This window comes from Lingula anatina, chromosome 6, assembly GCF_051362555.1.
Source record: "Lingula anatina isolate TDL-2025a chromosome 6, LinAna3.0, whole genome shotgun sequence".
NCBI lineage: Eukaryota > Metazoa > Brachiopoda > Lingulata > Lingulida > Lingulidae > Lingula > Lingula anatina.
In genome coordinates, this window is record NC_141772.1 from 11,876,134 (window position 1) to 11,901,038 (window position 24,905).

The 24,905-nt window shown below is 36.9% G+C and overlaps 2 protein-coding genes across 3 annotated transcripts in view; one reads left to right on the forward strand and one right to left on the reverse strand.

Moving 5' to 3' along the window:
* LOC106173595 (uncharacterized) overlaps positions 1 to 24,905 on the reverse strand; it is a 26,687-nt gene continuing 1,782 nt past the window's right edge. For both annotated transcript variants that reach the window (XM_013554764.2, XM_087014609.1), the window contains exons 3-16: positions 24,322 to 24,469; positions 23,954 to 24,046; positions 23,499 to 23,529; positions 23,131 to 23,185; positions 4,818 to 5,924; positions 4,238 to 4,586; positions 3,449 to 3,621; positions 2,816 to 2,950; positions 2,356 to 2,444; positions 1,695 to 1,941; positions 1,196 to 1,445; positions 830 to 1,019; positions 350 to 405; positions 1 to 181 (exon numbers count right to left, since the gene is read on the reverse strand). In XM_013554764.2, coding sequence (XP_013410218.2) covers positions 126 to 181; positions 350 to 405; positions 830 to 1,019; positions 1,196 to 1,445; positions 1,695 to 1,941; positions 2,356 to 2,444; positions 2,816 to 2,950; positions 3,449 to 3,621; positions 4,238 to 4,586; positions 4,818 to 5,924; positions 23,131 to 23,185; positions 23,499 to 23,529; positions 23,954 to 24,046; positions 24,322 to 24,469 — 2,979 coding nt within the window. In that variant the 3' untranslated portion in view covers positions 1 to 125. The remainder of the gene's footprint in view (positions 182 to 349; positions 406 to 829; positions 1,020 to 1,195; positions 1,446 to 1,694; positions 1,942 to 2,355; positions 2,445 to 2,815; positions 2,951 to 3,448; positions 3,622 to 4,237; positions 4,587 to 4,817; positions 5,925 to 23,130; positions 23,186 to 23,498; positions 23,530 to 23,953; positions 24,047 to 24,321; positions 24,470 to 24,905) is intronic.
* On the forward strand, positions 11,197 to 18,058 carry LOC147761142 (uncharacterized). Its single transcript, XM_087015058.1, has 3 exons — positions 11,197 to 11,420; positions 11,590 to 17,836; positions 18,006 to 18,058. The coding sequence occupies exon 2, from the start codon at positions 11,737 to 11,739 to the stop codon at positions 17,488 to 17,490; it is 5,754 nt and encodes a 1,917-aa protein (XP_086871184.1). The 5' UTR covers positions 11,197 to 11,420; positions 11,590 to 11,736; the 3' UTR covers positions 17,491 to 17,836; positions 18,006 to 18,058.

The following is a 24,905-nucleotide window of genomic DNA, read 5'->3' on the forward strand; positions in this document are numbered from 1 at the left end:
AGAAAGTGAAAAGGTTTAAGCTTATAAGTTGCCAACAGACAACACAGATGAATCTCCATCAGAATCCTGTCCAGAACATGTTACAGGTCCTTCATTGCAGCACTGAACTGCCATGAACACTTTCTTCACTCCAGCAGGGATTCCTTGTGTTCCACCTTGTGCTTTATTTTCCAATCTTTCACTAAAAAAGAAAAGGTGAATATCATATAACACATGAATAATCACCATCATCAGCTGCTTCAAAGTTGGAATTTCAGTTGAAATGTTGCAAAACAGGTAATGATACCATACAACAAACAATACCATCAATACCTGTTGCAAACTGAGATATGTAATGTATGTTCCTTACCTTGGCACTCCCTACCACAGTAGTATCTTGCATTCTTCACATTCTCCTGCTTACATCTGTGGAAAACAACACAGAAAGAACAGTCAGCTGACTAGCAACTAAATCTGATCATCAATTGCATTTTAAATGCAACCAGTTTTAGTAGGACACCTAAGAATCTTTCACTTTATGCTTGTTAGAGATATGACTTTGGGTTGACAAAAAAAAAAAAAAAAAAAAAAAAAAGCTTGGTGCATGACTCTCTGATCAGGGGTCTGGGGGCTTCTTGAGGGGGCAAACCAACAAGAAGAAAGCCGATTTCTATTTTTAAATTGGAAAATAAACCACGTCTGTTATTAATAGTTCTAACCTTCTAATACTAATTAAAATAGATGAAAATTATCAAGCACAAGCCGAAAAACTTTCATACTTTGATAATTTTCATCTATGATCCAACTACTGAACATTTTTGCTCTTTAAAATAGTTTAGAAATCACTTACTTCTGGCATTTCTTGTATGTCTTGGCAGTCTGTTCCCTGTTCCCACAGCTTGCACACTCTTTTCTGGCATTCTTCCTCTTCTCTTCCTCAGAGTTAGGGGAGCTGGTCCTCGGGGAGTTGCTCCTCACATTGCTGGCATCCTCAGCTACTTCAGAGGACTCTGAGGTCACTTCTCTTTCTTTTTCTTTTACTGAAAAAAAAATCAGTGGTTGTACTTTCGTACTGTCTTATAAAAATAATTGTAGAGAATGCTTCAACAAGCCTCTGTTTGGTTTATCATATAAACTATATAAATGTATGTATAATCAAATTAATCAAAAGAGAACAGCATATAAGTAAATCTACACCCTTTCACTGTGTGTTTACCTTCTTTGCTCTCCTTTTCCCCAACTGTGGACTCCAACTTAGGCTTGGGGTCGTCAGTGTACTTTGCCTCATAATCCACCACTTCTGCTGGGTTATTCGGGTCAACCTTCCCCGTCATGAGCAGCTGACCTGCCTCTGTCATGTGGCGGATGAACTGGATGACGTTTCCTTCCTCCTTCTCCTTCTCTGCCTTGTCCAGTATCTTGCTGACCAGTTCCTGCTTGGTGTCTTCGTCCAGTGTCATTACAGCCTGAAACAGGTCAGAGTGTGATCAGCGAGGGCCAGCTCTAATTACTATGTGTGTTTATGGTCAGGAAAGGTCCCTGATCTCTAGTCACACTTTTGATCTTATCTCTCTTTCTGTTCACATTAGTAATCCCATAAGTAATTCAATATAATTTGTCTTATAAACATAAACCATCACAACATACAGCTATGCTTATCAAAGTGAAAAATTGTGAATGAAACCTTTTTTATGAATAAAAATCCAAAAAATCACCTCATCTTTTTCTTTCTTCTTTTTCTTCTTTCCCATCTTCTGTCCATCCCCCTGTCCATCCTCCCCTACCTGCTGGTCAGCCCCACCCACACCCCCACCCGCCTCTGACCCACTACCCTCCTCTGAGTCACTGTCCTCTACGGACTGGTCATTGTCCTTGGCTGTCTGGCCATCGTCCACTCTTGACCCTTGTCCACTGCTGCCACAGGCATCGCCACCTTCAGTTGGCTGTCCCTCTGCTTTGGTTCTGTAAATTAAGTAATAGCAGGATTGGGGGCACAGTATAGCAAAACTCATGTTTTACACATAGCAGCGAAAATCTTGTTATTATTTCGCCATGACTTGTATGTACAGGTATTAACAAAAACTCAGTAATAAGTCTTCTTTGGTAATACGGTTAAAATCATGCAGGTTACTATCGTAGCTTTCATTATATTTCCATGGTTTTAATGATTAATATGAGACAAGACTCAGTATAAAAGGTTTCTCACAATTGCATTTCTTACTATAAGGCTATCAATTGTCACAACTCTACAAGAGTTTATAAGTATGGCAGCACAGCCCTTGCTATCATGACGTGAACCCCGAACTCCCCCTCTCCCCTCCCCTCCCCATGATATTTCTGTTAATCTATGTATGGAAACACTCCCCTGCCACTTACTTTTTCCTCTGTTTCTGTCTCTCTTTTTTCTTCTTTTTTCTCAACTTCTGTTCTTCCTTGTAGACTTTCTCAGCCGCCTCCAGTGTGGCCTTAGAGTTAAACAACAATGTTGTTAAGTGCAGTGCAATACATAATAAAATAGTACACAGCATTACAAAAATAACATACATGATTTGAAAAGAATTAAGATTGTATCATACAACATTTACTAACAAGCTGTACATTTTCCAAATTTAACTGGAAAAATTTTATCACAAACTTGGAACATTTCTTTCGAGGTGGTTATTCAGACTTAGTTATTTTTTATACCAAGGCATCACATTCTTTCAGACCATTATATAAATTTAGATTACACACGAACACAAATGTGCTTTTTCACATGATCTAATTATCAAAGTTCATCATGATTTTCCATTATAATTTTAATATAAATGTAACACTACAAAAATGTCTGGTATACCTTTCTCATTTTGACTGCTTCATCATCTGGTGAGGCATCCTGCTCCAAATCTTGGCTTTCCACATCTTCATCTTCCAATTCCTTGCTTTCTGAATCCTTTTCAGAGGCTTTCTCCCTCTCTTCTTCAGCTATTTTCTGCAAGAAAAGTTAGTTAGTGCAAAAAATTTGATACCCTTGGTTTCTCTAAATTCAGGGCACACAAAATTATTCACCAAAATTAATGGACATAAAAAAAAGTATGGACAAACTGGCACTATTGTGCAAACACACACACACACACAAACAGAAAGACAGAGACACACACACACACACACACACACAAACCTATCTGAAAACTGTTTTCCTTCAGGTCTTTCAACTGCTTTTCAGCTCTGTGCCTTCCTCAATCTCTCAAATCACTCTGCAACACACACACAAACACACGCACTCACATAGCGAGAGAGACACACACTTTTCTTAGATCTTCTCTATTCTTTTAGCTATTTAATTTGCTATCCAATTTTGTTCCTTCCTGTCTCTATGAAACAAACACACACACACACACACACACACACACACACACACACACACACACACGCATGCACACACACACATGCAAATACCCCTCTCACCCACCCACCCATCCACACCCACCTGTTTGCAATCCTCTATCTTGTCCTTCAAGTCTTTCATTTGTTTCTGGTTTTGTTTCTTCCTCAGTCTCTCCCTGGCCTGCTCTCTGCGTGTGGACTGCTCCACCCTGTTCAGTAATGCCTTGGGCAAGTCGACAGGCTCCTGCATGTTGTTCTTCATCAGGTCAGAGACGGCTAAATTAACAGGTCAGAAAAAGCTTAATTAACAGGTCAGATCAGAGATGCTATGGCTACAGACGACTGAATTAACAGGTCAAAAAAAGCTTAACTAACAGGTCAGAGACAGCTAAATTAATAATAGGTCAGAAAAATCTTTACTGAAAGGTCAGGGATGCTTAATTAGCAGATCAAGGATTTCTGAATTAACAGGACAAAGACAGCTTAACTGACAGGTCTGAGTTTAATTAACAGGTCTGAGATATTATGAGATCAATTGTGATTTATTTACTACACATACTTTTTGTATAAGGATACTATACTACACACATTTTGTGGATCAGCTTGACTGTATGCCGAGATTTATGGTAAACATATATACTAGTTATGATTTAAATAAATTCATGCACTCTAAAACTGCGAGTTAACTATACAATTCGAAAAAACAAACAAATGAATACATATAGTTACAATAACATGCACAAATGCAAGTTAGAATTTGGGGTTAGAAAAATCAGTATCTTTCCACATTAAGCCTCGATTCCAACACCTGTCATTTCAATATTATGCATTTTTGATTCATAGATCTAACAATCCCCTCAGCCCTGTATCCACGTTCACCATAAGATCTTACCCTCAGTGAAAGCTTTCTTTCTCTCCGGTGTATTAACAGTCTTATCCTCCGTGTTGAAGGTCATGGTAATATTAACTCCGCCAGACTGCTGCTTCTTTTTCCTTCCATACTTTTTCTCATCTTCCTCATCTTTACTCGGGCCGGTCTTGAACACAGCCGTGTGCGGTTTCTCCTGGGGAATGTTGAGATCCAGCTGCTGAAGCTGAGACACCATCTTGTAGTCGAGGTCCCCGCGCAGTCTAAAGGATTCACTGGCTGGTTCCCCGTATTTCTTTTTCATCTCCTCTGGCACCTCAGAGGGCTTGTACATTTGGAAAGTTTCCTTGTTAAAATATTTGACATGTTTTTCCTGAAAGAAAATAAATAAATAAATAAATAAATAAATAAATAAATGTTCGTTAATATATTAACATTTACTTTGGCAGAAGTCAATATATATTTGAAAGTGCAAATCATCATTAACCATGAAAAGTTAATAATCTTGAAACTTTTCAAAACATTCAATCTCTAAAAAATCTTACCACTATACAAAATAAATAAATAAATAAATAAATAAATAAATAAAGAAGTAAATCCTTACATTTACAGTTCCACTACTAGTAGTCTTCTCCACATTGATTTCCATGACTCCCGTTTCCTTATTCACTTTCTTGCTCAACTTCATCGCACATGGTCCGCTGGGGTCGGGCTCATCACTGAATGGATCCTGACCCACAATGACCATGTACGGCTCACCGTTCTCAGGTGTCACAAACAGATCTTTGGCAATGGCATCGAAACGTCTAATTTCCTCTGGAGTTGGATTGCTCCAGTCCTTTCGGACCGGTGCTTCTCCAATCTGATTGGATGATATAGGTGGGTTCCCGCCTTTGTCATCTTGTTTTGGTGAAGTGGTGTCATCACCTGAGGAAACACATGGTACTTTATTTTTTTCAGATTCTTGAGCTAATTTTGCCTGTTTCTTTTTTTCCTTTTTTGCCGCTTTACGTTTTGCAGCTTCTTCTTTCTTGATTTTTTCTTTCATTCTCTCCTTTTCCTTAAGTATTTTTTGATTTTTATAATCCTCATATGTTTGCCCATGCTGAATACGTTCAAATAAACGTCTCCTTTCTAATTCAGCTGCATTTCGAAGCAACTGTTCTGCTGTGCGCATTTCTGGGTTACCACTTAGACGACTTGCATTAAAATCGTATGCAAGAAGATTGTCAACATCTGTTGCAGGTCCAAACTTTCTGTGGACATATTCCCGAAAATAATAGTAATCAGGAAACATTATTCTATCTCTCCAGTCCGTGCCCCGTTGTGCTGTGGGGTCGTAAAGAGGATTTTCAGGATCCTTGTAAAATCGCGGATCCCCATGAGCCCAATCTAGCACAAATAAGGGCTTGTTGTACGCTCCATTAAGGCGTTCCTGTACGTAACATTCTACATCAATGTCATAATTATCAGGAAAAAAGTAACAACTATGCAGTCCATATTTAGGTTTCACTGGTACTAATCTTCCATGATCTACCTCCGTTTGAGGTTTTTCTTTTTGTCCAACATATTTATAGTAATTTGATTCACTTTTGGGGGGAGTCCAGTATGTATCGTCCATTGGATCTGTCTCGGGAGCGTCCAGCCAGCGCCGCAGACAATGGCAAACAGAACCACCAAATTTGATGTAAAGTGGAAGCAAAAAATAAACCTGGAAAAAGGTAAGAAAATAAACATTAAATGCATATTTCATGAAGTTGAATTTGATGAAACCGATGGAGCTGGAATGATCAATTGATCTCTCTAATCTGGCTTAGTTGAGAAATATACCATCAAACTAAACATTTAAACATGCGTTTAAAGGGATAACAACTGTTCATTTTGGCCAAAAAATGAATTTTCCTGGGGTAAACAGCAATTTTCTCATATTTACAAATGGTTAATGACTCCAATTCTACATTCAAAGTTACTAGTAGTACCTGTTTTTTTTCTAAAAAGTTTTCTAAAAAGAGTAAAGCTTTCCATGGAGGTCACATGGCAAGCAATATTTCAGATTTATTGCTATCACTGCCATTTTTGTGGTAAAATAGAAAATATTATATTTCTACGAGTTGATTAAAATGTATTTATTGTGAAATATACATATTTCATATGAACATTTGTTATGTCTTTTAAGTGCTTGGTAAAATTAACAAGGCAGCAAAGCTGTCGAATGTACAGACAAAAAACAGGAAATAACGATCCACAAAATAGGCTACTGTCAATTCTGATGCAAAAGTACATTATGTTAAACTGCAAATTCAACATCAAATTTTAATTATGCTCAACAGGTAATACCAATGTAAGTAAAATGTGTAACAAGTTCACACTTTGAAAATGTATAACTTCCAGAAAAAGAAGCCAATTAGACTGCTTTTCCAACTCTGCATTTTAGTCCTGTATTTTTTTTTTCTTTTTCTTTTTTGAAAGTTTGGCAATCATAAGTAACATGGTTTTCCCATAATGGTCATCATGGCAGCAGCACCCAAAATTGTGTTTTCTTCTATTCTGATGCCATATTACATAATGGTTAACAGCATAATGACCGTTAATTTTTAATAATACAATATACGTATCATGGATTTTCAGAAAATGTGACTAGCATGGGTCTTCAAGCCCGTGGAACTTCAAAGTCACACCTTGAAAATATGTGAAAAATTAAATTTTCACCAAAAAAAACAAAAACAAAAACGTTTAACTGGCAGTAAGAATTACCAAACAGACTGCATTGCCTACTGAAGCTGTATTTTAGTCCCATGTTTCTTTCCTGTAAGTTTGAGAACAGTAAGTGACATTTTTTTTTTAATGTTCATCAAGGGAGCAGTGCCCAAAATAGTTTTTTTTTTTCAAATTTTGATGCAATATTTCATAATATTTAACAGCATAATGACCATCAATTTTAATAATAAAATATCAGTATTATGGATATTCAGAAAATGTGACTAGCAAAGGTCTTCAGGCCCATGGAACTTCAAAGTCACAACTTGAAAATGCCAAAATGGAAACAAGACAGCAATGTTCTGAAATTTTTTTCCCAGTTTTAACAATTTCTAACATAAAACAAAATTAACAGTTTACTACAGTTTTTATATGATCAACTAAGAAAATTGATGAGATGGGAAAAATATTAATAGAGCAGCATTAAATGTCCAATTTCTTCCATTCTGAGATTCTGAACATAGTGAATGATTGAATCTGACAAACTGCAATGATATGAGTTTATTTCCATTTTTTAAACTTTATTACACAATACACGATAACAAGTTTACCATCATTTTTACATAATCAAGTAATGATGTTGTAAAGATGCAGGAAATGCCAAACAAACACTTTTACGTATCTTATTAATTAAAAATTGAAACTGTTAACATGCCTAAAAATTTAATCTGAGGAAATGTGAAAAAACAGCATAACTTTAAAATAATGGCCCGATTATGCTGATTTTTGAACTCAACCTGCGTTTTAGCAAAAATGACCACTCCTGTGAGTTTAATGACAATTGGCCTATCTGTTTTTCGTATATTGTGTTTACAGTGTTGCATATATGCTGAAAAATGAAAAAACAGCATAACTACCAAAGTAGTGGCCCTATCATGCCGATTTTCGAACTTGACCTGTGTTATAGTAAGATCGATTACTCCTGTGAGTTTCATGACAACAGGCCTATCGATTTTCCTTGAAATGTGTTTACAGTGTTGCATATATGCTGAAAAGTGAAAAAATAGCATAACTTCCTCAATAATGGCCTGATCATGCTGATTTTCGAACTTGACCTGCATTTTATGAATATTCATCAGCTCTGTAAATATAAAGCCAAAAAGTAAAACTGCCTTCCACTTATCGTGTTTACAAGGAAAGTGCACGGCGCCGGCGACAGTGACGGCGACAGTGACGGCGACGACGACAGATGCAGGTGATGGCAATATGTACAGACACATCTGTACTTATTTACTGTACTGTTTGAGAACAGTAAGTGACATGGTTTTTCTTAAATGGTCATCATGGGAGCAGTGCCCAAAATAGGTTTTTTCAGATTTTGATGCAATATTACATAATGTTTAACAGCATAATGACCATCAATTTTTAATAATAAAATATTAGTATCATGGATATTCAGAAAATGTGACTAGCAAAGGTCTTCAGGCCCATGGAACTTCAAAGTCACAACTTGAAAATGCCAAAATGTAAACAAAGACAGCACTGTTCTGAAATGTTTTTTTTTTCATTTTTAACAATTTTTTTAACATAAAACAAAATAAACAGTTTACTGCCATTTTTATACGATCAACTAAGAAAATTGATGAGATGGGAAAAATATCAACAGAGCAGTGTTAAATGTCCAATTTCTTCCATTCTGAGATTCTGAACATAGTGAATGATTGAATCTGACAAACTGCAATGATATGAGTTTATTTCCATTTTTTAAACTTTATTACACAATACACAATAACAAGTTTACCATCATTTTTACAAAATCAACTAACAATGTTGTAAAGATGCAGGAAATGTCAAACAAACACTTTTACGTATCTTATTAGTTTAATAATGAGACTGTTAACATGCCTAAGAATTGAATCTGAGGAAATGTGAAAAATATGCTGAAAAGTGAAAAAACAGCATAACTTCTACAATAATGGCCCGATCATGCTGATTTTCGAACTTGACCTGCGTTTTATGAATATTCATCAGCTCTGTAAATATAAAGCCAAAAAGTAAAACTGCCCTCCACTTATCGTGTTTACAAGGAAAGTGCACGGCGCCGGCATCGCCATCGGCATCGCCATCGGCGACGACAGACGCAGGTGATGGCAATATGTACAGACACATCTGTGTCTGTACATAAAAAGCATGATTTTGGATTGTAAACAAGGCAGCAAAGCTGTCAAATGTACAGACAAAAAAACAGAAAATAAAGATGCAAATAAGTGAAAAATTAAATTTTCACAAAAAACTGTTTAACTGCCAAAAAAAAAAAAAAAAAAATACCAAACAGACTGCATTGCCTACTGAAGCTGTATTTTAGTCCCATGTTTCTTTCCTGTAAGTTTGAGAACAGTAAGTGACATGATTTTCCTTAAATGGTCATCATGGAAGCAGTGTCCAAAATAGGGGTTTCTTCAAATTTTGATGCAATATTACATAATGTTTAACAGCTTAATGACCATCAATTTTTAATTATAAAATATTTGTATCACAGATATTCAGAAAATGCGACGAGCAAAGGTCTTCAGGCCCTTGGAACTTCAAAGTCACACCTTGAAAATGCCAAAATGTAAACAAGACAGCACTGTTCTGAAATGGGTTTATTTCCATTTTTAACACTTTTTTAACATAAAACAAAATAAACATTTTACTGCCATTTTTATATGACCAACTAAGAAAATTGATGAGATGGGAAAAGTATCAATAGAACAGTGTTAAATGTCCAATTTCCTCCATTCTGAGATTCTGAACATAGTGGATGATTGAATCTGACAAACTGCAATGATATGAGTTTATTTCCATTTTTGACACTTTATTACACAATACATGATAACAAGTTTACCATGTTTTTTACATAATCAACTAACAATGTTGTAAAGATGCAGGAAATATCAAACAAACACTTTTAGGCATCTTATTAGTTAAATAATGAGACTGTTAACATGCCTAATAATTGAATCTGAGGAAATGTGAAAAAACAGTATAACTTCTAAAATAATGTCCCGATTATGCTGATTTTCGAACTCAACCTTCGTTTTAGTAAGATTGACCACTCCTGTGAATATAATTACAATTGGCCAATCCGTTTTTCTTATATTGTGTTATCAGTGTTGCATTTATATTGAAAATAGTGAAAAAACAGCATAAATTCCCTAAAAATGGCCCAATCATGCTGATTTTCGAACTTGACCTGCGTATTATAAATATTTATCAGTTCTGTAAGTTTCAAGTCAAAAGGTAAAATGGTTTTCCACTTATCGTGTTATCGGTGCTGCATATATGCTGAAAAAAGTGAAAAAAACAGCATAAATTCCCTAAAAGTGACCCGATCATGCTGATTTTCGAACTTGACCTGCGTATTATGAATATTCATCAGTTCTGTAAGTTTAAAGCCAAAAGGTAAAATGGTTTTCCACTTATCGTGTTATCGGTGCTGCATATATGCTGAAAAAAAGTGAAAAAACAACATAAATTCCCTAATAGTGACCCGATCATGCTGATTTTCGAACTTGACCTGCGTAATATGAATATCCATTAGTTCTGCAAGTTTCAAGCCAAAAGGTAAAATGATTTTTCACTTATCATGTTATCAGTGTTGCATATATGTTGAAAAAAGTGAAAAAATAGCATAACTCCCCTAAAAATGGCCCGATCATGCTGATTTTCGAACTTGACCTGCGGATTATGAATATTCACCAGTTTCGTAAGTTTCAAGCCAAAAAGTAAAATGGTTTTCTACTTATCGTGTTATCGGTGCTGCATATATGCTAAAAAAGTGAAAAAACAGCATAAATTCCCTATAAGTCACCCGATCATGCTGATTTTCGAACTTGACCTGCGTATTATGAATATTTATCAATTCTGTTAGTTTCAAGCTGAAATAAAAAACAGTTTTCCACTTATCGTGTTATCGGTAAAAGTGCACGACGGCGACGACGGCCCCGACAGCGACGACAGACGCAGATGATGGCTATATGTACAGACACATCTGTGTCTGTACATAAAAAAACAATTTTCCACTTATCGTGTTATCGGTAAAAGTGCACGGCGACGACGGCAACGACGGCAACGGCGACGACAGACGCAGATGACGGCTATATGTACAGACACATCTGTGTCTGTACATAATAATAAGTAACACAGTTTTCTTTTCATAATGTTTGCAGTAGCAATGCAAAAATATTGTTGTCAATTTTGATGTAACATTACATAATAAATTATAGAATAATTATCACCAATCTTGTAAGGTTTAGTTTACTTTTGTTGTGATTGAGGAGCCTGATGTCCGGCTCATCTAATGCATTCATTTACATAAATGACAAGTTTTCATTCAGGGTGGTGCCTCATGAGTTTTGCACTTTGTTTCATTCATCACAGTGTCTCCGTAGGAGAAACACATAGTACTCTTACTTTTGAATCAGTTATTTCTACTTGAAATTTATAGTTTAAAGGAATGGCAGAAATGGTGAGTTTTAATACTGTTTATTGATTATTATTGATTATTGATGATTAGTTATTTATTATTGGTGATTATTGAAATGTATAAGTTTTTTGAGTAAGTAAATTTGAACACGTAAATAACCCTTAGTAAGTACATTGTTGTAATTTTCTTTTTCTTTTCTTCTTTTTTTTAGTTTTTACGTGTCTTGTGAATCCATGTGAATAAACCAAGATCCAGTGAAAAACACATGCCTTTTCTTTGACTTTTAATACACCTATATAGTCCTTGCGTGCTATATAAAGTAAAAACATTTCTCAATCATCCCACGGAAATTTCCATCATGGCGTACCACGGCAGCTTACAAGATTTCGGACTATCCCATAGACGATTCAGAACCAACAGTTTACGTTCGGCATCGGAATCCCAAAGGACGAAAGCAGCGCTTGCTATGGCTAATGCTCAGTTGGAATTCGAAGAAGCGGAAACCGCACTAAGGCGTCGGTATCGTGAGCAAGAGCTAAAAGACGAAATGAGAATGCTTTCCCTACGAGCCCAGGTGAGACGGCGGGAAATTGAGGCTGAAATTCAGGAAGACGCATCTTTATCGGAACACAACTTCACGATTGACCGCTACTTTAATTCCATGGAAGAAGGTAACGTTGATACTATTGATGCACATAATCTGACAAATTCCGATCATGTTTCTCATCAACATATCAGTGCACAACAGCAACAGCAGAGTGAGCAACAGCGGTCACGCATGAATGCACATCACCCGCATTCAACGCAACAGCTTCAGCAATTAGGAGTGTCATATGAGACGGAGCCCACTCAACCGAAACCGATGTCAAGGACAAATCAACCACAGCAGTTCCCTACGGCAGCCCAGTCGTCACAACCGTCACAGCTACAGCAACCGTACAGTGTGCCATCCCATACAGATCCAGCGTTGACATTTAACCCCCATGCAACAGAATATACACCGATGACAGCACAGTCAACTGGCACGTCTACCATAGAGCAACAACGTCAACTTACCATGAATGACCAAGTAGCACACTTACTTCAACAACAACAACGAGCTTTACAAGAAATCACACTGAACCAAGAAATGCCCAAACGTGAGTACTTGTATTTCAATGGTGATCCCGTATCATACCCGACTTTCATAAGAAACTTTGAGACTAATATTGAACAAAGAGTACCAGACTTTAGAAGTAAACTGTCATACCTCATACAGTACTGCACAGGTGAAGCCAAAGAAGCCATAAAAAGCTGTGTCATACTTGAACCAGAGGAAGGTTATTTCCAAGCTAGAAACATATTACAGACTCATTTCGGACAAAAACACATCATCATCAAAGCTATGTTGGAGAAAATAGTAACAGGTCCTCCCATTAAAGCGTCAGACGTTACACGACTCTCCAAGCTCTCAAGAGACATGACTACGTGCCAAATGACAGCATCCAAGATGGGATACTATGAAGATTTGAATTCTATGGATACTCTGGAAAAAGTGGTCCGGCGATTACCGCAATATTTCCAAGCTGGATGGGCCAAACGTTCCGGGAAATTGTTTAATCAGTGGATTGAGGTCAAGTTCAAGGATCTCGCAGATTACCTGGAGGAAATGGTACAGATTGCCAACACAAGATTCGGACAATTGGTAGGATCCAAGCCGGATGTGAAACCTAAGTCGAAGGTCAGTTGTCATAACTCGTCCTATAAAACTACAACCCTAGCCACTAACGTTCATCCTGCCGAGAAAAGCAACAGTAACTCCAACAAGTCCCAGCCATCGTCAGTCCAGAGAGACCCGTGTGTGTTTTGCTCTGGAAATCATACTATCAAGCAATGTTTCAAATTTGCTAGAATGAATTACAGCGATAGGAGAAATTTTGTGTCGGAAAACAAACTGTGTTTCAATTGTCTTCAGTCCAACCCTCCGCACACTGCGAGAACGTGTCAATGGAAACAATTGTGTCAAGTCCCTGGATGTGGCAAGCGACATCACGCGTTACTACACCCACCCTGTGTACCTGCCAACAGCCCCGCACTGCAACGTGAGCCTGGTGCCAACGCTACGTCTGTTGTTACTGACCCCGTAGTTGCAGTCCAGAGTGCTGCGGTAGCGACAGGAAAAAGAATCAGTCTACAGATTGTCCCAGTGACCGTGAGCGGCGGCAATGGTGGACCGATTATTGAAACTTATGCATTTTTAGATAATGGATCTGATCACAGTTTATGTTTACACAGTTTAGCTGAAAAGTTAGGTGTCAGAGGGAAACCTATCCAGTACAGTGTCAGTACAGTTAACGATGAAAGTTGCGTAAACCAAGGGCAAGAAGTACAGCTAGAAGTGAAAGCTATCAATAGCCAGCAAGGATTGATTCTAGATCAAGTTTGGACGACCGACAGACTACCCATCTGTGAAAAGAACATTCCAAACAATGAGGACATTTCAGAGTGGAGCCATTTGAAAGATGTCCAACTGCCAGAGCTAGATGACAAAACAGTTACCATTCTCATCGGTAATGATCACCCTGAAGCTCATTGGCGCATAGAAGAGAGGCGAGGAGATAAGAAACAACCGTACGCGATCCGAACGATTTTAGGATGGACTATATTAGGTCCCATGAAAAGACCAAATGATGGTGACGTCACGGTTAATTTCATTCACGCAGACCAGGTACTCGGATGTGACAATTCTCTGAGAGGCTGCGATTCTATTTCTACCCAACTAAGCAAGATTTACAACAGTGAATTCAGTGAATCTTCAGTTAGCAACAGCCAATGCATGTCGTTAGAAGATAAGAAAGCGAAGAGGATCATGGATGAGTCCGTAGTATTTGTTGAAGGACATTACCAAGTTTCCCTTCCTTGGAAGTCAGACGAGCTCTTACCCAATAATAAGCCAGCAGCTGAAAAGCGCTTGAATCTGCTCAAAAGACGTTTACAGCGTGACGAAAAACTACGAGAGAAGTATACTCAAGCTCTCCAGGAGTATATTGATAAAGGACACGCTCAGAAGATTGACCACAGAAATCTGCATAACAACAGCAATTCTGTTTGGTACTTACCTCATCACCCTGTGATCAATTCAAAGAAGTCCAAAATTAGAGTTGTCTTCGATTGTGCAGCGAAATATGCAGGCGTTTCGCTGAATGATTCCTTGTTACAGGGTCCGGATTTGACCAATTCACTCATTGGAGTTCTCCTTAGATTCCGCCAGGAGAAGATAGCCATTGTTGCTGATATTGAGCAAATGTATCATCAAGTGAGAGTGCACCCTGATGATCGTGACGCCTTACGATTCCTATGGTGGCCGGCAGGAGATCTCAGCAAACAACCAGAAGAATACCAAATGCTAGTCCACGTGTTTGGCGCTACTTCCTCTGCAAGTTGTACAGTCTACGCTCTTCTCAAAAATGCAGAAGATCATGGAAAGGACTTTGATTTCCAGACCGTTGAAACTGTCTACAGAAACTTCTATGTTGACGATTGCTTAAAGTCTGTAGAGACTGTCGATGAAGCTAAGAGGATGATCACTCAACTCACCTCATTACTGCAGAAAGGTGGATTTCATCTGACCAAGTGGATATCGAACCAGGAGGAAGTTCTATCCAGTGTGCCCACTGCGGAGCAAGCACCGTCGGTCAGAAATGTAAACTTTGACAAACAGCCGATAGAACATGCGTTAGGCGTACAGTGGAACATAGAAAAGGATACATTTGGATACTGCGTCCGTGAAAGGGATGTAAAGAATACCCGCAGAGGTATTTTGTCATTTATTGCATCTATATATGATCCACTGGGTTTTGCAGCGCCACTTATTCTCAAACCTAAACAGATACTCCAAGAATTGTGTCGGGAAGGCATTGCGTGGGACAGTGACTTACCTGCAGAGGATCTTAATGCATGGACACAGTGGAGAGAAGGATTGGACAATTTACAAAGAATTGAAGTCCCAAGATGCTACAAATCAGCTCAATTAGCAGATATTCAGTCCATTGAACTTCACCATTTTTCAGATGCCTCGTTATCCGGCTACGGCATTGTTTCCTACTTGCGATTTGTTGATATTAACCAGCAAGTATCTTGCACCATTGTCATGGGGAAATCACGTGTTGCGGCTCTGAAAACAGTGACTGTTCCTCGAATGGAGCTAACAGCAGCTACATTGTCTGCGAAAGTTCACAAACAAATGATGGAGGAGCTACAACTGCCCATTCATCGTGTTGTTTTCTGGACAGATTCTACGATTGTGCTCCAGTATATTCGGAATTCCGCGACCAGATTCCATGTTTTTGTTGCCAATCGTCTACAAATTATACATGATGTTTCATCCCCATCGCAGTGGTATCATGTTGATTCAGAACAGAACCCGGCAGATTACGCTTCCAGAGGAATACAGCTCAGAAGTGATAACGGTGATGACATAAAGCGTTGGTTACATGGCCCAGCTTTCTTGTATCAGCCCGAGATACATTGGCCGAAACAACCAGATAATCTACATGAAATTCCAGAAAATGACAGAGAAGTGAAACGTAAATCAGCTCAGATACACGTCACTACGTCGACGGAAGTATCGGACGGTGTAGAGCGATTGTTGCATCATTTCTCATCGTGGTATACTTTACAGAAATCAGTTGCCTGGATTTTGCGTTTCAAACGCTACTTACTGTCCCGCGTGAGACAATTGACAGTAAATAGAAACAATGGACCATTAACAGTACAGGAAATCGCGCTTGCTACTGATGCCATTGTGATGTATGTACAAGCAAAATCATTTCCCAAAGAGTGCAACGTTGTATCATCTGCAATGACCAAAAAACCCGATTCCAAGGGATACGTGAGCCCATTGTGCAAGCTATCTCCGATCAAAATTGAAGGGATTCTTTGTGTAGGAGGACGTCTCCAGAATGCAGCGATATCTACCTCACAGAAACACCCGAAAATTCTACCGCATGATCATCACGTCACTGAAATCATTGTGCGACATTATCACATTAAGGAAGGACATGTGGGAGCATATCACGTGTTATCTGTGATACGTCAAGAATTTTGGATAACGCGTGGATTGTCAACAGTGAAAAAAGTCATTCGCAAGTGCATGGTGTGCCGCAGATGGAATGCAGTTCCCAGTACTCAAGTTATGGCCCCACTTCCAAGAAGTCGTGTGACACCAGGGAAGCCACCATTTCATTCAGTAGGTGTCGACTACTTTGGACCACTGTTAGTGAAATGCGGAAGACGAACAAATAAGCATTATGGTTGCATTTTTACGTGCATGGCGACTAGAGCAGTTCATTTGGAGATATCATATAATCTGTCATCAGACTCGTTCATTCAAGCAGTTTTGCGTTTCATTAGTCGGCGAGGACCGCCGTGTGAAATTTTCAGTGACAACGGGACTAATTTCAGAGGTGCTGAAGCAGATCTAAAACGCATTTTACAGCAGTGGAATCAAGAAAAAATCAGTGATTCTCTTTTACAACGCAACATTCAGTGGCATTTCAACCCTCCAAGTGCAAGCCACGCAGGTGGCGTATGGGAGCGTTTAATCAGATCAGTGCGGAAAATCATGCGTTCAGTCTTGGGAAATAGATTGGTGGATGACGAAACATTAATTACTGTACTTGCTGAAGTTGAGAAAATCATGAATGATCGTCCGTTGATCCGCAAAGCAGACCATTATTACGAACTAGAAACTTTGTCACCAAACCAACTACTGTTGCTGCGTTCGAATCCCTGTTTGCCCGCTGACAATTTCACAGAACGTGATCAATATAATGAACAGTGGAAACACGCGCAGTTAATTGCAGACCAATTCTGGCAGCGATGGATTAAAGAATACCTACCAGTGCTTCAAGAACGTCAGAAATGGCTCCGACCAGCAAAGAACTTTGAAAAAGGTGACTTTGTTTTACTTATTGATGAAAATGCCTTTCGCGGCCAGTGGCCTAAAGGACTGATAGAGGAAACTTTTCCTGATAAATACGGACATGTGCGCCAGGTGATTGTTAAAACAGCCAAGGGACGCTTTCGCCGTGATGTGCGAAAACTGTGTTTATTGGAAGGAAATTTTGTTTAATGTGCAATGCATTTAAGTGACAATGACTTTAAAGGACATTTTTTGAGTAAATTAAATAGTGTTTATATTTGATTAGAAAGGCTATTTTGAATCTTGATTAAATCGCCTTTCGGTGGCCGGTATGTAAGGTTTAGTTTACTTTTGTTGTGATTGAGGAGCCTGATGTCCGGCTCATCTAATGCATTCATTTACATAAATGACAAGTTTTCATTCAGGGTGGTGCCTCATGAGTTTTGCACTTTGTTTCATTCATCACAGTGTCTCCGTAGGAGAAACACATAGTACTCTTACTTTTGAATCAGTTATTTCTACTTGAAATTTATAGTTTAAAGGAATGGCAGAAATGGTGAGTTTTAATACTGTTTATTGATTATTATTGATTATTGATGATTAGTTATTTATTATTGGTGATTATTGAAATGTATAAGTTTTTTGAGTAAGTAAATTTGAACACGTAAATAACCCTTAGTAAGTACATTGTTGTAATTTTCTTTTTCTTTTCTTCTTTTTTTTAGTTTTTACGTGTCTTGTGAATCCATGTGAATAAACCAAGATCCAGTGAAAAACACATGCCTTTTCTTTGACTTTTAATACACCTATATAGTCCTTGCGTGCTATATAAATCTTGATTATTGACAATAAATAGCATGGACATGTAGAAAATTTGATTACCATTCGGCTTCATGTCCATGGGAGCTCCGAGTCCCACAATGAATATGCCAAAAAGATAATGAATATTTCATTCAAATGTATAACTTCCAGAAAAAGAAGCCAATTAGACTGCTTTTCCAACTCATTCTGCATTTTAGTCCTGTGTTTCTTTTTTAAAGGTTTGACAGTCATAACACGGTTTTCCCATAATGCTCATCATAGCAGCAGCACCAAAAATTGTGTTTTCTTCTATTTTGATGCAATATTACATAATGCTTAACAGCATAATGACCATCAATTTTTAATAATAGAATATTAGTAACATGGACATTCAGAAAACGTGACAAGCAAAGGTCTTCAGGATCATGGAACTTCAAAGTCACACCTTGAAAATGCCGATAAGTGAGAAATTAAATTTTCACAAAAAACTGTTTAACTGCCAGAAAAAATTACCAAACAGACTGCATTGCCAACTGAAGCTGTATTTTAGACCCATGTTTCTTTCCTGTAAGTTTGAGAACGGTAATTGACATGATTTTTGTTAAATGGTCATTATGAGAGCAGTGCCCAAAATAGGGGTTTCTTCAAATTTTGATGCAATATTACATAATGTTTAACAGCATAATGACCATCAATTTTTAATAATGGAATATTAGTCACATGAACATTCAGAAAACGTGACTAGCAAAGGTCTGCAGGCTCATGGAACTTCAAAGTCACACCTTGAAAATGCCAATATTTAAAAAATTAAATTTTCACAAAAAACTGTTTAACTGCCAGAAAAAATTACCAAACAGACTGCATTGCCTACTGAAGCTGTATTTTAGACCCATGTTTCTTTCCTGTAAGTTTGAAAACAGTAAGTGACATGGTTTTTCTTAAATGGTCATCATGGGAGCAGTGCCCAAAATAGGGGTTTCTTCAAATTTTGATGCAATATTACATAATGTTTAACAGCATAATGACCATCAATTTTTAATAATAGAATATTAGTAACATGAACATTCAGAAAACGTGACTAGCAAAGGTCTGCAGGCTCATGGAACTTCAAAGTCACACCTTGAAAATGCCAATATGTGAAAAATTAAATTTTCACAAAAAACTGTTTAACTGCCAGAAACAATTACCAAACAGACTGCATTGCCTACTGAAGCTGTATTTTAGCCCTATATTTCTTTCCTGTAAGTTTGAAAACAGTAAGTGACATGGTTTTTCTTAAATGGCCATCATGGGAGCAGTGCCCAAAATAGGGGTTTCTTCAAAGTTTGACGCAATATTACATAATGTTTAACAGCATAATGACCATCAATTTTTAATAATAAAATATTAGTATCATGGATATTCAGAAAATGTGATTAGCAAAGGTCTGCAGGCTCATGAAACTTCAAAGTCACATCTTAAAAATGCCAAAATGTAAACAAGACAGCACTGTTCTGAAATGGGTTTAATTTACATTTTTAACATTTTTTTAACATAAAACAAAATAAACAGTTTGTTGCCATTTTTATATGACCAACTAAGAAAATTGATGAGATGGGAAAAATATCAATAAAACAGTGTTTAATGTCCAATTTCCTCCATTCTGAGTTTCTGAACATAGTGGATGATTGAATCTGACAAACTGCAATGATGAGTTTATTACCATTTTTGACACTTTATTACACAATACACGATAACAAGTTTACCATCATTTTTACACAATCAATTAACAATGTTGTAAAGATGCAGGAAATATCAAACAAACACTTTTACGTATCTTATTAGTTAAATAATGAGACTGTTAACATGCCTAATAATTGAATCTGAGGAAATGTGAAAAAACAGCATAACTTCTAAAATAAAGGCCCGATCATGCTGATATTCGAACTTGACCTGCGTATTATGAATATCCATCAGTTCTGTTAGTTTCAAGCCAAAAGGTAAAATGTTTTTTCACTTATTATGTTATCGGTGTTGCATAAATGCTGAGAAAAGTGAAAAAACAGCGTAACTTCCCTAAAAATGACCCGATCATGCTGATTTTCGAACTTGACCTGCGGATTATGAATATTCATCAGTTTTGTAAGTTTCAAGCCAAAAAGTAAAATGGTTTTCCACTTATCGTGTTATCGGTGCTGCATATATGCTGAAAAAAGTGAAAAAACAGCATAACTTCCCTAAAAATGGCCCGATCATGCTGATTTTCGAACTTGACCTGCGAATTAGGAATATTCACCAGTTCTGTAAGTTTCAAGCCAAAAGCAAAAAAGGTGTTCCACTTATTGTGTTATCGGTAAAAGTGCACGACGGCGACGACGGCGACGACAGACGCAGATGATGGCTATATGTACAGACACATCTGTGTCTGTACATAAAAAGAAGCTGGAAATGTCTTGGTGGGCTTATGACCAAGGGTCTGGGGTCCGCTTAGGATTGGTAAACCACCCAGAAAAAATTGGATTTCTGATTTAATAGGGGAAAAATCATGTCTGAATATCACATTTATCACATAATAAACTTTAACAACCACGTCACAATACAATCTCAACACACAAAACAAGTCCTTGGTTGTAATATCAGACATCATCATGTAATATCAGACACTGCAAACTGACTAAACTGAGAAAATGCTCTGAATTCTGAATAACATACTACTCTTTTTCATTTATGAATAAAAAAGAACAAGGCAGCAAAGCTGTCAAATGTACAGACAAAAAACAGGAAATAACGATCCACAAAATAGGCTACTGTCAATTCTGATGCAAAAGTACATTATGTTAAACTGCAAATTCAACATCAAATTTTAATTATGCTCAACAGGTAATACCAATGTAAGTAAAATGTGTAACAAGTTCACAATTTGAAAATGTATAACTTCCAGAAAAAGAAGCCAATTAGACTGCTTTTCCAACTCAGGCTGCATTTTGGTCCTGTATTTCTTTTATGAAAGTTTGGCAATCATAAGTAACATGATTTTCCCATAATGGTCATCATGGCAGCAGCACCCAAAATTGTGTTTTCTTCTATTCTGATGACATATTACATAATGCTTAACAGCATGATGTACGTCAATCTTTAATAACAAAATATACGTATCATGGATTTTCAGAAAATGTGACTAGCATGGGTCTTCAAGCCTGTGGAACTTCAAAGTCACACCTTGGAAATGCCAATATGTGAAAAATTAAATTTTCACAAAAAAACTGTTTAACTGGCAGTAAGAATTACCAAACAGACTGTATTGCCTACTGAAGCTGTATTTTAATCCCATGTTTCTTTCCTGTAAGTTTAAAAACAGTAAGTGACATGGTTTTTCTTAAATGGTCATCATGGGAGCAGTGGCCAAAATAGTTTTTTTGTTAATATTGCCTAAGAACTGAATCTGAGGAAATGTGAAAAAACAGCATAACTACTAAAATAGTGGCCCGATCAAGCCGATTTTCGAACTTGACCTGTGTTTTAGTAAAATTGATTATTCCTGTGAGTTTCATGACAACAGGCCTAACGGTTTTCCTTAAAATGTGTTTACAGGGTTGCATATACGCTGAAAAGTGAAGAAAACAGCATAACTTATACAATAATGGCCCGATCATGCTGATTTTCGAACTTGACCTGCGTTTTATGAATATTCATCAGCTCTGTAAATATAAAGCCAAAAAGTAAAACTGCCCTCCACTTATCATGTTTACAAGGAAAGTGCACGGCGCCGGCGCTGGCGACAGCGACGGCCACGACAGACGCAGGTGATGGCAATATGTACAAACACATCTGTACATATTTACTGTACTGTTTGAGAACAGTAAGTGACATGGTTTTTCTTAAATGGTCATCATGGGAGCAGTGCCCAAAATAGTTTTTTTTCAAAATTTGATGCAATATTACATAATGTTTAACAGCATAATGACCACCAATTTTTAAAAATATAATATTAGTATCATGGATATTCAGAAAATGTGACTAGCAAAGGTCTTCAGGCCCATGGAACTTCAAAGTCACAACTTGAAAATGCCAAAATGTAAACAAAATAACAATGTTCTGAAATGTTTTTTTTTTTTTTTCATTTTTAACAATTTTTTTAACATAAAACAAAATTAACAGGTTACTGCCATTTTTATACGATCAACTAAGAAAATTGATGAGATGGGAAAAATATCAATACAACAGTGTTAAATGTCCAATTTCCTCCATTCTAAGATTCTGAACATAGTAAATGATTGAATCTGACAAACTGCAATGATATGAGTTTATTTCCATTTTTGACACTTTATTACACAATACACGATAACAAGTTTACCATCATTTTTACATAATCAACAAACAATATTGTAAAGATGCAGGAAATGTCAAACAAACATTTCTACATATCTTATTAGTTCAGTAATGAGACTGTTAACATTGCCTAAGAGTTGAATCTGAGGAAATGTGAAAAAACAGTATAACTTCTAAAATAATGCCCCGATTATGCTGATTTTCGAACTCAACCTGCGTTTTAGTAAGATTGACCACTCCTGTGAGTTTAATGACAATTGGCCCATCTGTTTTTCTTATATTGTGTTTACGGTGTTGCATATATGCTGAAAAATGAAAAAAACAGCATAACTACTAAAATAGTGGCCCAATCAAGCCGATTTTAGAACTTGACCTGTGTTTTAGTAAAATTGATTATTCCTGTGAGTTTCATGACAACAGGCCTAACGGTTTTCCTTAAAATGTGTTTACAGGGTTGCATATACGCTGAAAAGTGAAGAAAACAGCATAACTTATACAATAATGGCCCGATCATGCTGATTTTCGAACTTGACCTGCGTTTTATGAATATTCATCAGCTCTGTAAATATAAAGCCAAAAAGTAAAACTGCCCTCCACTTATCATGTTTACAAGGAAAGTGCACGGCGCCGGCATCGGCGACGGCGATGGCGACGGCAACGACAGACGCAGGTGATGGCAATATGTACAGACACATCTGTGTCTGTACATAAAAATGTACATCTAACAGAGAAGGCACTTACCTTTACATAGGAGGTTTTATCCCCAGGAGAACCAAAGAGTCTCCGAAAAACATCCCTGAAATAGGAAGTACAATATATCCTCATTAGAATTAAGAAACTAAAACTGTGTGAAACTAATTTCTCGATGCTTATTCTATTCTTTAAAATTTTTAAATTGGCCTATCTGATAAAAAACTTTAAAGTCAAGTGTTATTTATCATCATCTTCATGAAGGACAGCAAAGAAGATCACCCCCATTTAACAGTCCGTGACATTAAATGTTTTTGGTGAATATCTAATATATTATTCATTTATTTATTTATTTATCTACTTCTGGCCAGCTGGATCAGACATGCCTGATCACAATGGTAATAAAGGGTTCCAATTACCTTGTATCCTTGTTGAAAAATGGATCCTTGGCTGAAAGATAGAGGGGATACAACTTAAAATGAAGGAGAGAGCTAGTATAATTATAAGAAAACTTTATAATATAAGACAATACATATATATTCAGGAAATAGTGTATAATAAGAAGGCCAGGGTTCTTTACTTACAATTAAATAGTCTACCTTAGGTAACTAATAATACCTCTTTGTAGTCATCTTTTCATCGTTCAATGATAATAATAGACAAAGGCTTCACAGAAGACATAAAAAATTTTAACAACCCCCAGTATAAAGCAAAAAATCAGTCTTGAAAGGGAATGAATTCTGTTTCAAGTGAAACTTAACGAGAACAGTTTTCTCCATCTCCTAAGTCCATTTACTATTCCGAACAATCAAAGAGTGTCACCACCATAATAGTTTAAAGTTTCCCCATTAAAAACAGACAAGACAGGACTTACCATATGACTTCGATTCTAAGAACTGCAGTGAATGCCTGTGCTGTGCCACCACCACCACATCTAAAACTAGATTTCTCGCCATGTTGGCTTTTCCTGAAATAGGAAGATAATAAAATCTACATATAATAGCTCATTTAGTATATTAAAAAAAAAAAAAAAAAAAAGTTTCCATTTTGGCCTTCCCTTTTATATATAAGTCAATAACATTTAAATTGATGTAAATTATTCCTATTCCAAACATAAAAAGCATACTATTACCTATTTGGCCAGTGTCATACTGCCTACATAATAGTAGAGTAAAAGTACCTTGTTGTAAACTTTTGACTGGGGTAATCCCCCCGATTTGAAGCTGCCAAGAAACACCTCACCTTCACAATAGTGTTCTGTGATGTACCGAAAGGCCTCTTCTATAAATTCATGATAGTTATCTTGTTTGCCTGGAAACTCCCTTATTACTCCATAATGTACAGAAAATGATTGGAACGTGATCACAAAGCGAAGCCAAAATTTTTTACCCTGAAGTGAAAGTACATTCTACAGTCAAAACAAGAAGTTAACTTTAAAACAGGAAGTTACAATTCAACAGAAAAAAATTAGCATTAGTTGGTTGAAATATTTCACCCTAAAGTGAAAGTACATTCTACAATCAAAACAAGAAGTTAATATTTAAAACAGGAAGTTACAATTCAAGAGAAAAAAAACAGCATTAGTTGCTTAAAATATTTCAAAGAAAGAAAGTTACAAAGTTATAATTTTTCCTCATAGTCAAAAGAAAACTGTTTTTTTTTTTTTTTTTGCTTTTTAATACTGCCCTCATTACAAATCAGTCACTGTCTTCACTTTTATAATCAGCTAACATTACCAAAATAGAGCAGTTAGCATAAGCACTACTTTCCCAAACACCTAAGAAAACTTGAAACCCATTTTAACTGAAATGAAACTTGATAATAAT